Source organism: Mytilus edulis, chromosome 12, assembly GCF_963676685.1.
Source record: "Mytilus edulis chromosome 12, xbMytEdul2.2, whole genome shotgun sequence".
NCBI lineage: Eukaryota > Metazoa > Mollusca > Bivalvia > Mytilida > Mytilidae > Mytilus > Mytilus edulis.
Window position 1 is genome coordinate 24,046,437 of NC_092355.1, and position 16,117 is coordinate 24,062,553.

Sequence of the window (16,117 nt, forward strand, 5' to 3'; positions counted from 1 at the left end):
ATGTTCAACATAAAACAAGTATTTTTTCATACGTTTATATGTATACAGTATAGAGCATTCATTTATATGATGTTTATGTTAAATAAGGTTTATCACTAATGACTAAACTCATACGTATAGACTTGAGGAAAATATATGAATTTATGAAAAAACAAAAACAATAAATCAACCGACCACAAACCAATACTAAGTTATCTTTAAAATGCACTAGTGGAGTGTTTCACAGTCCTTATGATAATTCGATGGAGGAAAAATTCGAATTTTTATTGATCATACATATTTTTGAATAGGAAAACAATGATATGCAGTACTCCAGTTTTGCATAAAATATGACAAATGCTCATAATAAGATACAATCAGAAATTTATACAGCAAATTTTTTTGGTGTTTTTATAAAGCTAATGCAGTAGAAAAACTATAAAAGAATAAGAAAAATTAAGGTAATAAATAGAGATTAATACATGGCCTTTTCCATATCAGCCTGGGTATCATCCCGAAACCCCCATATCAGCCCGAGACGGAGTCGAGGTGCTGATATGGGTCGAGGGATGATACCCAGGCTGATATGGAAAAGGTCATGTATTAATCGCTTTATCATATACTTCCGACAACAGTTTTATGTAAGGCAAATAAACTAATGCAATAACTAAAACAGCCAAACACTTTATAAAGAAAATTAAAATTATGAATCAAATATACTATAGTTGTCCAACAGCATCATTAACTCCTTATATATTTATGGTAACATATCATATAGAGGCATTTTGAAATATTGAAAATTTGGAAGAGTTTTACGATCATTACTACTCCATGTTTGTTGTACTATAAAATGATTCATAATTGTCAATTGCATTTGTTAGCAAGTATTAAACTATCCCCACAAAAGTTCCCGTAAATTTTGACGTCGTCATAAATAACATCTGACGTCACAATGGAAAAGTAAACAACCGATACCGGAAACACCGGAAGTAACTTGCACGAGAGGCACTGATATGGGTTTTTTGCAAGAGAGGCACTTGATATGGGTTATCAGCCTGGGTGGGAAGATATGGCTTGTGCACTTCCGCCCATTACACATATGCAAAAGCTATCATATTAATGCTAAGTATATGATAAACATAATTATACAACTTTCAGTTGAAGTTATGAATACCACCATAAGTACCTTCACATTTATCTCCTGAAAAACCACACTGGCAACGGCACTTGTAATACGGATAATACAAACTATATTCACACTGTCCATAGATTGAACATGGATTACTTGTACACGTAGTAACTACAAAAGCAGTTCAATAAGATAGGAAAGTTGCAATATTATAAAATATCTAAGTTTAGGAAAGAACAGATACCAATGATTTGAAATTTGATGGTCCAGAAGTACAAGTAGCATTTTCTATTATATCGTTCATTTGTGTATTTTATCATTATTTTTTTTTGAAATAGGAATGTTAGTATAATCTGTTCAGTCAAACCGTTTCTGACTGAATTTTTGCTGTTTATTTTATGTTGTGCTGACGAGTATTTTAATTTAATTTACACCACTATTTCATATTTGAGGGAGAGTTGATCGCGGGAAAGCATGTTAAAATGGTTCGCACTTGTTAAAACTTTTAAATTCGCTGATTTGTGTGCATATATCCCAAGTCAAGAGCTCGTTCAGTGGTTGTCGTTTCTTAAATTAGTTCAATAGTGTTTCTTGTTTCTAGTTTTTATATCATGATTATGCTGTTGGTTTTCCTTGTTGAATTGGTTTACACTAGTAATTTAACTCCCTTTATAACTTGCTTTTCGATGTTAGAAAAGGCTCCGTGTGGAAGGCAATACTTTTACCTATTGTTGTTTACTTTTAACACATTGTTACTAGGGTGGAGAGTTTTACCATTGGCACTCATACCATATCTTTATATTTTCTATTAAATACTTATCTTTATACATCTGCCTGTGTCTGATTAGGGAAGGGTTGAGCACTCACAAATATGTTTAAACCCGCCACATTATATATTAACCTGTGAAAATTATGTTATTCAATCGTGTTTGTTTATGTTGTAGGATGCTGTGTTTCAATTATCATTTTGTTCATCGCTTTATTATATTTTGTTTTAATTTTTTAACACAAAAATACATGTTACAAATTGGGATGTAGTGTTATAGCGTTTCTCATTGTTAAAGACTTTATAGTTGATTCCTCTAACTTAAAATGGACTGGTATCAATTGCAGTGATACCTCCATCTTCTTTATTTTTTAAGAATCTTTATATAGATTATACGAAAGTGTTACCTTCACAATGTTCTCCCGAAGAACCATCTGAACAATTGCATTTGTAATACGGATCATCCAGTACATATTCACAGTCTCCATGACTTAGACAAGGATTACTTGTGCATGAAGTAACTACATAATTGAATATACAAAGTACATTTGTTATATGCAACCAATGAGACTTTTTCACACAATGCACTAGATTAGAAGAAGTAACGTATAATTGCAATTTCGTGTGTAAGACTATATACTGTAATGCTATGTGAGTGTGTTACGGCAAGATATTCGATGGGAGTGTCAGTATAATGTAGATATTCAATCACATATCACAATGAACAACATTATTACGATAAACAGTTTGATATCTGTATCATTGCCATTGGTCGATATCTTTTTGTATTAACTTGCTGCAATCTTGTGATATTCTTTCATGATTTTCGATGCTAATGGTGCTAAACACCAATTAAAAAACAGTTTTTCAGTTCCTCTTTATTCATATTCTAAAGAAAAGATAACCAAGGAAATCTGTATTGCTTTATTCGTTTAGATTCAAAACTATTAATCGTCTTAAGACTAGTACATAATAAACAAAACAGAACCTGTAATATTTTAAGAGATGATTTATGTATAAGCGAAACCGACGAGATGTATATAATAAACACAATAATTTTTTAACATTGGAGGCAAATAACATGAATAAGTGAACCAGTAGAATATACATGAAACCGTTCCCATTGTTTCAACGACAGATGAAAGTGTTAATATATTTACATTATCTATAACTGCAAAAATTAAAGAAAAGGTTAATAAAAATGAGATTATAACTATTAACAGTCAATGCGTTTCTCAATTTCTATCCATGTTGGTTGTGAATTGAACTTAATATTTGATTTAAAAAATCAGTGTAAACTTACCTTCACAGTTTAGTCCTGTAGAACCATCTAAGCAATTACAAAGGTAATATGGAGCCTCCGTCGAATATTCGCAATAGCCGTTATTACGACATGGATTAATCAAACATGAAGTAACTAAACATAACAAATTAGAAGCAGTTAAAATACTAACATTACATAAATGTATCAAGAAAGTGAAGATTAATGTGCATAAAATTAACCAATATGCAATAATTTGATAAAAAAAATGCTACGCTGCTCAACAACAAACACATATGAAAAAAATAAAAAAAACGAGTATGCATTTGATGGCTATAAATGGTAGTGTTGCACATCTTGGTCCTTGCCGTGGAATATTTAAATATTGAACTCAGCATATAAGATACCAAAATAAGTTAGGTAAGTAATTAGCTATATACTATTTGTATACTATTTGTGTTCATACGTTTATGTTCTGTTTTGTACATTTTCAACAGAGTGGTGGAACACTAGAATTTGAATCTAAACCATTTTGCAAGTTTTACCTTCACATTGTTCTCCTGAAGAACCATTTAAGCATTTACACATATAATATGGAGCACGCATATTATATTCACATTGTCCATCATTCTGACATGGATTACTCGTGCATGGAGTATCTACAAAATAAAATAAAAAAATCGCTGGGCAAATACAATCTGTTTGTGTACATATGTATTTTAACTTCCACTAGACTATCAGCAAACGGTAATGCACGGTACTATATATATATATAGTATTCATTTGCATGCAATGTTACTTTTATTCACTTCACTTGGTCTCTGGTGGATAGTCGTTTCAATGACAACCGTCTTAATTGGACAACGAATAACTAATATGTGCTACTGATACTGCAAAATTGTAAATTTTGTATGAAAATATAAGTATAAATTTACGAGGCTCAAATAGAAAAATGTCAAATAGAAACGACTTTGAAATATGTGATTCACTAAACAAACATTACCTTCACAATTGTATCCAGTAGAACCCTCTAAGCATTTGCACGTATAATATGGAACATTTAATGAAAATTCACACATTCCATTGTTTCGACACGTATTAGTTTTACATTGAGTACCTACAATATATGCATATAAGCACAAAAGATGCATGGTTTGTATTGTTACATAGATAATGTTAAGTATATTAAGAAATTTTCAGAAATGACTGGCAAGTTAAGTAACCGAAAAATGGTTTATTGTAGGTCGAACAGAAGCAATGAACCTATTGCATAAGTCCTCTTTGTATTATTGTCATGGCAAGGATTCAAATTTCCGTGATAATGGGCCGTGGTGATCCCTTCGCGTTTTCCTTCCGAAGAACCAGATAGACAGAAGCCCTTGGAATAGGAAGTAAGTATTTGACCTTTATTGTCTTTTGTTTTTTGTCGAAGATTTATTAAGACAAAATATGATCAATGTTTAATTCCTATAAATACTTTACATTAACAGTAGTGCCTCATGTTATGCAAAAAACACTATTCATACTTTCAAATTTACTTTTCTGACACAAACGCATACCAGATAACATGTGCTAATAAGACAATACCTTCACATTTTTGTCCAGAAGAACCCGGTCGACAATTGCACTTGTAGTATGGATTATTCAAGGTATATTCACACTCTCCATTATTCTGACATGGTAAACTTGTACATTGTGTTACTGATATGGAATATAAAGAATAGTATTATATAGATTTAGGTATACAGGACAAATTGATATCATTACAGTTTGAACAATGTTCGTAATAAAGCTAGTAAACACAATCCCTGAATGATAACACGCGTTAATACCCCAGGTCGACTAGGCCACGATCGCACTACGATCTGCGAAAAAAATGCAAATTTTGATGATCGCAGTACGATCGTGTACATCGCAGTAAGGTCGTAGCACGGTCGTGGTGAGGTTTTCAAGATCGTGATGAGCGTGGCCAACTTTGAACATGTTCATAACAATCGTGGTACGGTCGTGATGAAAACAGGTCGTAGTAGAAGCGTAGTGAGAGCGCACTAAGGTCGTGGAATGATCGTAAAGGTCGCTCTGCCATCGTAGCGAAAGCGTGATTCTATTCGGAGAGACTGCGCTACGATCTCACAGCGACGTTATTACGACCTCACTACGACCATCACGTTATCAACGCCTACCAACTACGCTTCCACTACGACCATACCACGTTTACACCACGCTGTTCAAGACCACAGTACGATTCTAGCACGCCCTTGCCGTCCTCATGACGCTCTTCTTACGACCTCACTACGTTCATACTACGACTTTCATTCTTTTTGTCATTTTCACATAAAATATATGAAATCTCTCAAGATTTTGTTTGTCTGTTTGTAATAAGGACTATTTCCCAACCATGCTTCTCGTTTTTATATAGATTAAACCGTTGGGTTTCCCGTTTGAATGGTTTCACACTAGTAATTTTGGGGCCCTTTATAGTTTGCTGTTCGATGTGAGCAAATGTTCCGTGTTGAAGGCCGTACCTTGACCTAGAATGGTTTACTTTTATAAATTGTGACTTGGATGGAGAGTTGTTGCATTGACACATACAATATCTTCCTATACCTACTAATATTGACACATGTGTGTCATCTCTGCTATCGTTCACTAAAATATCGTCATTTGAGTTTGATGAACCAGCAATAGGTTGTAATTTAGGTTGCATTGATCGGTCCGTCATCTCTGCTGGATCAGGATTCGTTACTATCAGAACTCCCTTTACCTCTACATCAACTCCTACCACCACACCCACGTGTTCTAGTAGATTTTGGTAGCATGACTGTATTGTTTCAGAGAAATCTACGTATTAATCAGAAACAGAAGGAATGGAACTGTATTGATATGGAACACGATGTTGACGTTTTTGCTGAGAACTTAGTAAGATCGCAGTATGAACGTAGTATAATCGTGGTAAGAACGTGCTATAAACGCAGTAGAAACGTGGTAAGATCGTGTTGCAATCGGATAACTCATGGTATGGTCGTAGTGAGAACGTGATGAGCGTAGAAAGATCTTGATAAGCGTAGTGAGGTCGCAGAATAAGCGCCGTGAAAACGTCGTAAAATCGTAGCGGGATCGTTGTAGAAGCGTACTGAGGACGTAGTAGCATCGTGAAAGCAATGGAAATTTACATTTTCATGCCGCTCATACTGCGACCTTACCACGATCTGAATTTATTTTAGATCGCGGTGAGCGTGGTGCGAACGTGGTCTAGTGGGACTGGGGCTTTGGCAACGTAAATGATAATATTTTTACCCCTAAGTGTAATGTATTTACACATTTTACTAACGAATATTAACTTTTAAAAGTACCCAATTAATGTTATTGAAGCACATGAGTTGAAATTATCACTTCACACAATATATGGTCGTCATCGTGCATACATTTGTAGCTTTAAAACCACTAAAGATATGTTTAACTCTGTTATGCAATTCCAAAAAGCAACAACTGTTTTGTAACACAATTATGATATGATGCTTTGTTAATGTTGACCACTGGGGATTACGACTCCGTATGACGCGTAAATGAAGGACGCACTATATCAATTACGACACAACTGAGATCCATATTTCTTTCCAGTCATGCTGGTTTTATATCTTTTTCTGAGATATCAAATGAATATCAGTATAATAATTTATAATATAAAATTGTGTTAATATTAAAAAGTACTAGAGTCGTCACACTAAACGACTTTACATGTATAATTTTTATGTTTTCTGGTCTGTGCGTCCGTTCGTCCGTCCGTTCATCCGTCCGTTGGTCCGTCCGTTCGTTCGTTCGTCCGTCTGTCCCACTTCAGGTTAAAGTTTTTAGTCAAGGTAGTTTTTGATGAAGTTGAAGTCCAATCGACTTAAAACTTAGTACACATGTTTCCTATGATATGCTCTATCTAATTTTAATGACAAATTAGAGTTTTTAACCAAATGTCACGGTCCACTGAACATAGAAAATGATAGTGCGAGTGGGGTATTCGTGTACTGGGAACATAATTTTGTTAATAATGCATTGATATCTTCCGAATTATATTCATTAAAATAACCGTTGATTCATTATGATATTGAAACGATTAATTGATTGATTATTGGGTGCTTAACGTCCAGTGACAAAATATATCACACAAGTTCAGACAAACCTTTTCTTAAACCCTTGTATTATCTAAATTGAATGTAATGTCGTACACCCAGTGATATGTAAAGGGAGTTTCTACAATTACATAGAAAAACTCTCATTATTCAAAGATAAACATGTTCCAAAAAACAAAAAAACGCTTCAAAACTAGCAAGGTAATTTCTTATCTTTGTTTCCATGTCTGTTTTATATATACGAGTGAACTATTTGGAAAACAATTATGTTCACTTTATAGACCCACATGTTGATTCCGATATTAGCCGGAAAAACAAAATTTTAAAAATTAATTCTAAAAAAGTATGACAAATTTCTTTATTTTCTTTTGTTTTATCAACGAACAAATAAGACTCAATTTTTTTTTTAAGATCAAATGTAAATGTCAGCTCTACCTTCACATTTTTCTCCTGCCGAACCGTCCAAACATGTGCACTTGTAATATGGCGCATCCCTTGAATATTCACACTGTCCATCATGCAGACATGAATTATTTGTGCAAGGCGAAACTACAAAATTAAAAGTGTATGAACACGTTGAACAAATAGGTTTTGTATACCAACTTCGGAATGATATGAAGCATACATCTTAAAAGTAAGCATTAACAGAGTTAATAAGATTGAAACACACAATTAAATAAAAGCGTCCCTAATAGTTCAATTCGTATGATGAAATTGGGTAGACAATAAATTCATATAGGACGTACATACCAGTTGCATTACTTTTACAAGACTTTAAGTAGAAAATGTTTATATTCAGTTATGCATTATTTTACTGTATTGCAGAGTAAACAACCATTGATCGTAAATTAAGAAGCAGTTTCAATTTTCTCCGTTACTTTGAACAACACAATATTGTATGTAAGAAATAATGAAAAAAAATACGGGTCATTTTCATGTGCTATTACATGCCCACTCTGAATTGTTTCATCAGAAAACACATCTTACCAGTCAATGGTGCAATAAATGGTTAATCAAATTTACAATAAGAATCAACTAATCGTTTGATTCGTGCGTCACTTTTGTAGAGGAAACGCGCGTCTGTTGTACACAAGTTTTAATAATGGTAGTTATAGTGAGTTTCTTATAATTAAATGGTACACCATTATGCATATATGGGTTCTGATGCAGTTCTGACAATCTTTAACATATGTATCGGGATGATCGATGAATAAATAATTTATGAAACTTCATTTTTTAAGACAATAAAGAAATAATGATGATATTTGAACTTCCCAAAAAAGGTATAGAAGTTCGGAAATAGACATTTAATCAATTATTACGATTTTTTCCCGTAAAAAACACATTCGATAGCCGATCTTATTCATATTCAACAATGAACGATAAACTAGTTTTTTCAAAATATATCAGCGTAACAAGAAAGTTATGTATAAGTTGTCTTATTTTTGTTTAATACATGTAACATATGGTGTGCACTTTTAGGAATATAGGTCATGATTTAGGCTATTAACATTACCTTCACATTTTTCGCCTGATGACCCAGATAGACAGAAGCACTTGTAATATGGATACTTCAAATCATACTCGCATTGTCCATAATTTTGACAAGGATTACTTGTACATGGAGTAACTACAAAATTGTGTGAGGTGATCAATACAAAAATTATAAAAACGAAAGAATCTTAAAATTTGAAAGTGTTCAATCTTCATTGTGAGCATATTTGTGAATTATGAAAACGTTTACTTATGCGTTTACTTTTCTACATTGGCTAGAGGTATAGGGGGAGGGTTTAGATCTCACAAACATGTTTAACCCCGCCGCATTTTTGCGCCTGTCCCAAGTCAGGAGCCTCTGGCCTTTGTTAGTCTTGTATTATTTTAATTTTAGTTTCTTGTGTACAATTTGGAAATTAGTATGGCGTTCATTATCACTGAACTAGTATATATTTGTTTAGGGGCCAGCTGAAGGACGCCTCCGGGTGCGGGAATTTCTCTCTACATTGAAGACCTGTCGGTGACCTTCTGCTGTTGTTTTTTTTATGGTCGGTTTGTTGTCTCTTTGGTACATTCCCCATTTCCATTCTCAATTTTACTTATAATTTTTACTATAATTACAAACAAACATAAGTACATCATATCACCCAAAGTTCCGTATTGATTGCGTAAAAACTACATTCATGGCTTCTTTTTAAGAAAAGTACGGACGTTATAAATCCTTTAAGGTGATTCTATCTTATTGTAGCTAAAGTTGTTTTTTAGGAAGTGATATAAATTTGTTTTCAACTTTAACGTTTACACAGGAACAGCTTTTAGATTGTGTACCCACATCGCAATTCAAAAATCATTATTATCTATAGATCTTTACAAAAACTTAAATATATATCTTTTTAAATTGTTACCTTCACATTCTCCTCCCGAAGAACCAGATGGACAGTGACACTTGTAATATGGATAATGGAAGGTATATCCACATTCTCCATTATTTTGACAGGGACTACTTGCACATTTAGTTACTAGAATTATATATTGAGTGAAGGGAAGTTAGCATGTAATTTTCTTTTTATATTCCATTAAATACGATAGAGGTAAGCAAACATAGATATGGTGATATTACTATACAATGAATAGAATTGCATTATATAGAACGAATTAGTGTAAACATTATATCTCTCGTAGAGAAATACGCGTACCCGCTTGTACACTAATAATTTACTAGGAAATGTCTTTGCATTGCCAAATAAAATTGCATATAAGATATGTACATAAGATTATAATCCTTCACTTAGATAAAAATACATTTAAATCGCAGTAATATTTTCTGTAACAGTTAAACAGTATTATCTGTAAGCGCCAGACCATTTGATTTTTATCACGTTTATTGCTTATTACAAAAATCAAGTTCTCTAATTTTTGCGCTATTTTCACATTTCCTGATCGGTGTGAGAATTGTTTTTCTCCTCACTAGTGAAAAATTTGTTCTCGGCAAATGATTGGTCGAAATTTAATTGCTCGCGCTTTAAATATTTAAACTTTACTGTCTTGAGTGGAGTGATATCGTTATACACTTGTTGCAGTTGTGGAACTTATATTTCTACTACCACTTCTTTTAAGATAAAAACAAAATGAGAATATTATTCGAATTTTTGTTCAACTCGATATACATAGGAATTGATTCACCTTGACAGTTTTCACCAGAGAATCCTTGCAGACATGTACATTCATGATCCGAGCTGTTAACATGGTACAGACATGTCCCGTCATAAAAACACGGATCGCTAGAACAAGGTGTTACTGAAAATAGAGAGACGAAGATATCAATGGGACACTCAAACTCATAAACTGACGCTGCAATTGCCACAAAATAGAGGCATATAAAAAAATCGGATTAAAGTCATGAAACTGTGTTATATTTTAGCTTGATTATAAGTATGCGAATATGAAATAAGTATGCACATACATTTTAGAGCAAATAGTCTAAGAAGATACATTTTTAAGCAAGCATGTTTTTTTGATCACCAAGTCCAACGCAACTCTATTAAAACTAGTAAAAATTCTGCAAACAATTGACAAATAATTAATTTCTTTTTTTGTCTAGACGATGTAACACCACTAATTTGGGTTCGGCATAAAAATAACATACCAGAGTAGTACATATTTCAAAATTGGTGTTAACTTAAAAGAAGATGACCTAACTGAAAATTACCAGAAGTCAGACAAATGACTCGGTTCAATAATATTTTTTACGACTTGCGGGGACTTTTATAGCTGATTATGCAATATGGGCATTGCTCATTGTTTAAGGCCGTACGATGACTTATAGTTGTTAATTTCTGTGTCATTTGGACTACTGTGCAGAGTTGTCTCATTGGCAATCATACTACATCTTCTTTTTTATATTGATCATTAATAAAAATGATATATTGTTTATTTCGACAGCCTCATAAATAAAAAAATACCACAATTATTAATAGTAATTTATACGTTAAATATTTATCATTTGGAAAACTGGTAGACCCAGGTATTTAGTTTCTATTAACTGAAGTATACAATTCCAACATTTTTTCAATGGTATGACTCACTTGTACAATTTGCTCCGTAAAAGCCATTTGGACATGCACATTCCGATTTAAAGTCTTTCACATAACATGTACCGCCATGTTCACAAAAGTTGTTTTCACAAGGAGTAACTACAAAAAATATTAATATATAAAATAATTATACTATTATTTATACGCATTATATAAACTTTATCTTCTAATTATATGATGAAAACTAAATTCAGAAATATAAAACACGTCAATGAGAAAAGATGTAAATTTCAAATTGTCGTTTTGTAGAAAAGAAGGTATAATTAGTATATCATTCTAAACTAATAACAGATAGTGGAAGAATCTGAAGTAATGCAAATATAAAACGACAGTAGCTGAAACTTACTCTCGCATCTCAAACCGCTAAAACCATTCAGACATCTGCATACAACGTTTTCTTCCACCACACTGCAGGTTCCATTATTCAAACACCCTACACCCTCACATGGCGATCCTTAAAAAATGTATTTTATTCACTATAGATGGAACTAATAAAAAACAATAAAATTGTGCATGAGTTTGAACTGTTTTGCATGAATTTACATTCTGAACGAACACAAATTGATTCGTATCTGAAAGATAAATAAAGGCAACAGTAGTACACCGCTGTTCAAAACTCATAAATCAATGGACAAAAAACAAAATCGGGGTAAAAAACTAAAACCGAGAGAAACGCATTAAGTATAAGAGGAGAACAACGACACAACACTAAAATGTAACACACACAGAAACGGACCAAGCATCAGACAAAATCCCACGAGAATAACAAATATAACATCAAAACCAAATACATGAATTTGAGATAGACAAGTACCGTGACACTTCTTATCGCAATATAGCCTGACTTCTTATATGATGTTGGCTTTGATGATTTGAATCCAATGTTTACACCTGCACACTTCACACTAAACGCGTGTAACAATACCCAAGAAATTCTTCTGTCTCTGTTTTTACGCTTTTACTTCCAAAAAAACGATTGGCACTTTCTGTTTGTTAATTGATTATCTAAATTGCACAAGAATCCCTACAAAGAATGATACATATAGATTCCCACAATACAACAAGTGTGTAACAATATTTCTCCATTCGAGACATTTAAATTTTTATATTTAAAGCGCGAGGCCTGCCGATCTTTTTAAATAATTAAAATTTAAATGATGAGAGTGGAGAAATATCGTAAAACACAAGTTTATTGGTAGAATCTGTTTCTCTTATGATTTTCATCCTTCCTTTTCGAAAATGTGAAGAAGGTTGTGTACTTTTTATGTGAAGTCATCAGGCATGGTCCCCGTTTTCTACGACGTCACAATAGGAAAATCCAAAAGATACCAAGAAAAGTCATTTTAAAATTCGATCAATTATTTGCTGAGAACAGATTTTTCACTAGTAAGGAGAAATATTTTTCTGACACCAATCAAAAAATGTGAAAATTGCACAAAAAATAGAGAAACCGGTATTTCAGGAGAACCTTTAAATGACATAAAAGAATTAAACAGATATATAGCAAATAAATTCTTACCTGTCAAAGATGACATGACTACCACAACCGATAACAGTGCAGATGCTAATCCTACCCAGCTCACAGCTAAAATACCAAACCCAATCTTGAAAATTTTATTTCTAGATTCTTTTGTTAAAGGTACAATTGGTTTACTTGAATCCGTACGTTCAATTGTCGTTTCATGTTTCACATTATCAATTAATTGTTCACTATTGACATATGTATGAATTGGTTTCTGCGTTTTCTGTCTCTGTTTCCCATTTGAATATTTGATTGGTTTCGCCTTCTGGTGTTTTAAATCTAAATCGACATCATGGATAATTGCATAATGGGGTTGTTCGTTTTCGCTAACTTGAACGTGATCACTGGAGGCAGCACTTGTAGTTATTACTGTGTTAATATAATCATGTTCGTTTCTGTATTTCGCTTTAACTTTTTTAGTATTGAGGTTTATAGGCATGCTGAAATAATCAAATTATAGAGTAACGGTCTATACATTAGTAACCCATCTATTGCAATACTAATTTCAGGCTAATAAATTTCGTTTACCGTGCAATTTCCTTTTTATGACTTTTACTTTTAAACTGGATGAATTACACTTGTAAGATTTGTTTCGTTTTTAAGTGCAGAAATAACAAACAAACTTGCACCTTAATTATTTATTACACTGCTTATCATGTACCACTTTATTATGTGGTAAACACAGAAGATCTACTGCTTTTTGGGAACGAAAGCTACAAGTAAATTGCCTAATAAAACAGATAAATTATTATGACAGTAATAAACACTAGACAGACCCTGGGGTATAGTCCACATACTTTTTGTCAAATGTTAAGATTGATGATAATAACTGTAATATATCACACACCTATCTTTAATTTTTGTTTTATTCAACTATAAAAAAAATAACGGGGTTGTTACTATAAAGTAGAAAGTAAAATCACAAAAATACTAAACTCCGACGAAAATTCAAATGGCAAAATCAATGATAAAACAAATCAAAAGAATGGATAACAACTGTCATGTTCCTGACTTGGTACAGACATTTTCAAATGTAGAAAATGGTGGATTGAACCTGGTTTTATAGCACTTAACCTCTCACTTGTATGACAGTCGCATCGAATTCCATTATATGTACAACGATGCGTTAACAGAACAGACAACTGTGGTTGTCGTTTGTTTATGTGTTACATATTTTTTTCGTGCATTTTATGTACATAAATCAGGCCGTTAATTTTCTCGTTTGAATTGTTTTACATTGTCATTTCGGGGCCTTTTATAGATTATGCGGTGTGGGTTTTGCCCATTGTTGAAAGCTCTACGGTGACCTCTAGTAGTTAATATGTGTCATTTTAGTCTCTTGTGGAGAGTTGTCTCATTGGCAATCATACCACATCTTTTTTTTTTTTTATAAAAGGTAGTATAGTCAAAATATTGGTACAGCAGTCATCAGTGTGTTAGAATCTTAAAACAAACAAATATTAAAAAAAAAAAAACACCAAATAAACTCATCATGAATACCAGAGAAGCATCTTTCAAATTTCAAAACCATATGCATTGCTTCGCGTGTTTGACGTCAAAAAAATGTAAACGTTTCATATGAAAAAAATTATAAAATGATTTTGCCGTTGAATGTTTTGCAAAAAAAAAATTATAATTGCACCTGAGGAATGGTGGTTGACAGGGTTCAAATATCAGAAGTATGTTCGAACGAATTTCAGAAACAGACCGACATTAAAAAATATCCAGAAGTTCTTTAGTATTTTTAAGAATTAATCCATATATGGTTAATACCCCGACGCGAATAAAATAATTTTGTCATTCAAAGTATTTTCAACTTTCTAATAGAACAATAACATAATGACATATATTAGAACAATAACAAATTGGTGGGATCTATTAAAGTACAGAGTCACGTCATATGAATAAAAGAAACACAAAAAGTCGCACATACAAAACACACGAGCAAAAATGAAAAAACCGAGCCACGTCTAATGGATATCACAGAAAACAGACCAAGAGTAATAGCAATATCAATAATAGAACAAAGACAAATGAAAGAACAATATAACACGCTTTTAAATGACAGTCAGTAATCAGAATCTATACATCAAGACCATCATGTATTATTTGTGAAGTTGATACGGAATATTTATCAACATGGTCTTGGTACCTTCCGATGAACTTAAAAGAAGGACGAGACGTTTTTTGACATACCCCTGGTTCATCAATTTTCTGCTCAGACACTGGTGACGTTTTACAAAGTCTGAATAAGAGCTCCTGAATATCGAATAACTTGGGAAATGTAAATCCCATATGCAGGTGAAGTTGGTATATTGCTACTAAGGTGGGAGAAATTGATAATTTCAAAAATTAAAATCGTCTCGTTTGTCATAGATTTCGGTACTCAGATGACTGTGTATGTCAAATTCGAGTCATAAGTCTATAGCCTATTTAAAAAAAAATATTACGGTTATACAACTATGATATACTGCAATACACGACAACAACTGTCAAAAAATAAGGTCCTGATTTGGAACATGCAAATTCAGAATGTGGCATGAATAAACATGTTAGCGGGCAACAAACTCTCCCTTAACCGGGGACAGCGATGTTACAATTCAAAATATGGTGAGTGTATTTTTTTTTGCCAACTACACAACCTTAATCCATTGAAAGCAGTATCTACGTCTTCTTTTTTACTTTTGTTCATTCCACGGACACACCCTGGACTGAATCATTCAGTTTTTTGACGTTATGTTTTTGAATATTAGATTATGCTCTCGATCATCATGGTATTTGATTTCGTAGATAAATTGACATTGTTTAGGACTTCCTTAAACAGTTAGCCGCGGTAGTATTGAAGTAATGTCATCGGGGTTAGACATTAAGTCATCAAAATTAATATCATTCAACACGTGGCTTTTATTAAACATTTTAGTTGCAATTGGTTTGATATAGGTATAAGATATTATAGGCACAGTAGGAAGGTCATGTCCAGAGAATTGGTGTATGATGAAGAATATTGGTCGACCTGTTGGCATAAAACCTTGGTTGGAAAAGATAATTTGTAAATGTTTTTTTTATCCTTTTCATTGTTTCCAATGCGAACTTGTGGTAAACTGGTAACAGATAAAGGCAACAGAAGTAATCTACTGTTCAAAAGTCATGAATCGATTGATAGAAAAAACAAGTCCGGGTTACAAACCAAAATCGATGGTAACACATTAACTATAAGAGGAAAACCAAAGGAACATCAGGAATACCGA

General features: G+C 32.9%; 1 protein-coding gene across 1 annotated transcript in view; it reads right to left on the reverse strand.

Annotated features, from left to right (window-relative positions):
• LOC139497520 (adhesive plaque matrix protein 2-like) overlaps positions 1-13,308 on the reverse strand; it is a 32,228-nt gene extending 18,920 nt beyond the window's left edge. The window contains exons 1-9 of the mRNA XM_071285747.1: positions 12,867-13,308; positions 11,339-11,446; positions 9,659-9,772; positions 8,776-8,889; positions 5,728-5,976; positions 4,723-4,836; positions 3,681-3,794; positions 3,178-3,291; positions 2,282-2,395 (exon numbers count right to left, since the gene is read on the reverse strand). Of these exons, the coding sequence (XP_071141848.1) occupies positions 2,282-2,395; positions 3,178-3,291; positions 3,681-3,794; positions 4,723-4,836; positions 5,728-5,976; positions 8,776-8,889; positions 9,659-9,772; positions 11,339-11,446; positions 12,867-13,308 (1,483 nt within the window). The remainder of the gene's footprint in view (positions 1-2,281; positions 2,396-3,177; positions 3,292-3,680; positions 3,795-4,722; positions 4,837-5,727; positions 5,977-8,775; positions 8,890-9,658; positions 9,773-11,338; positions 11,447-12,866) is intronic.
• Positions 13,309-16,117: the final 2,809 nt, after the last annotated feature.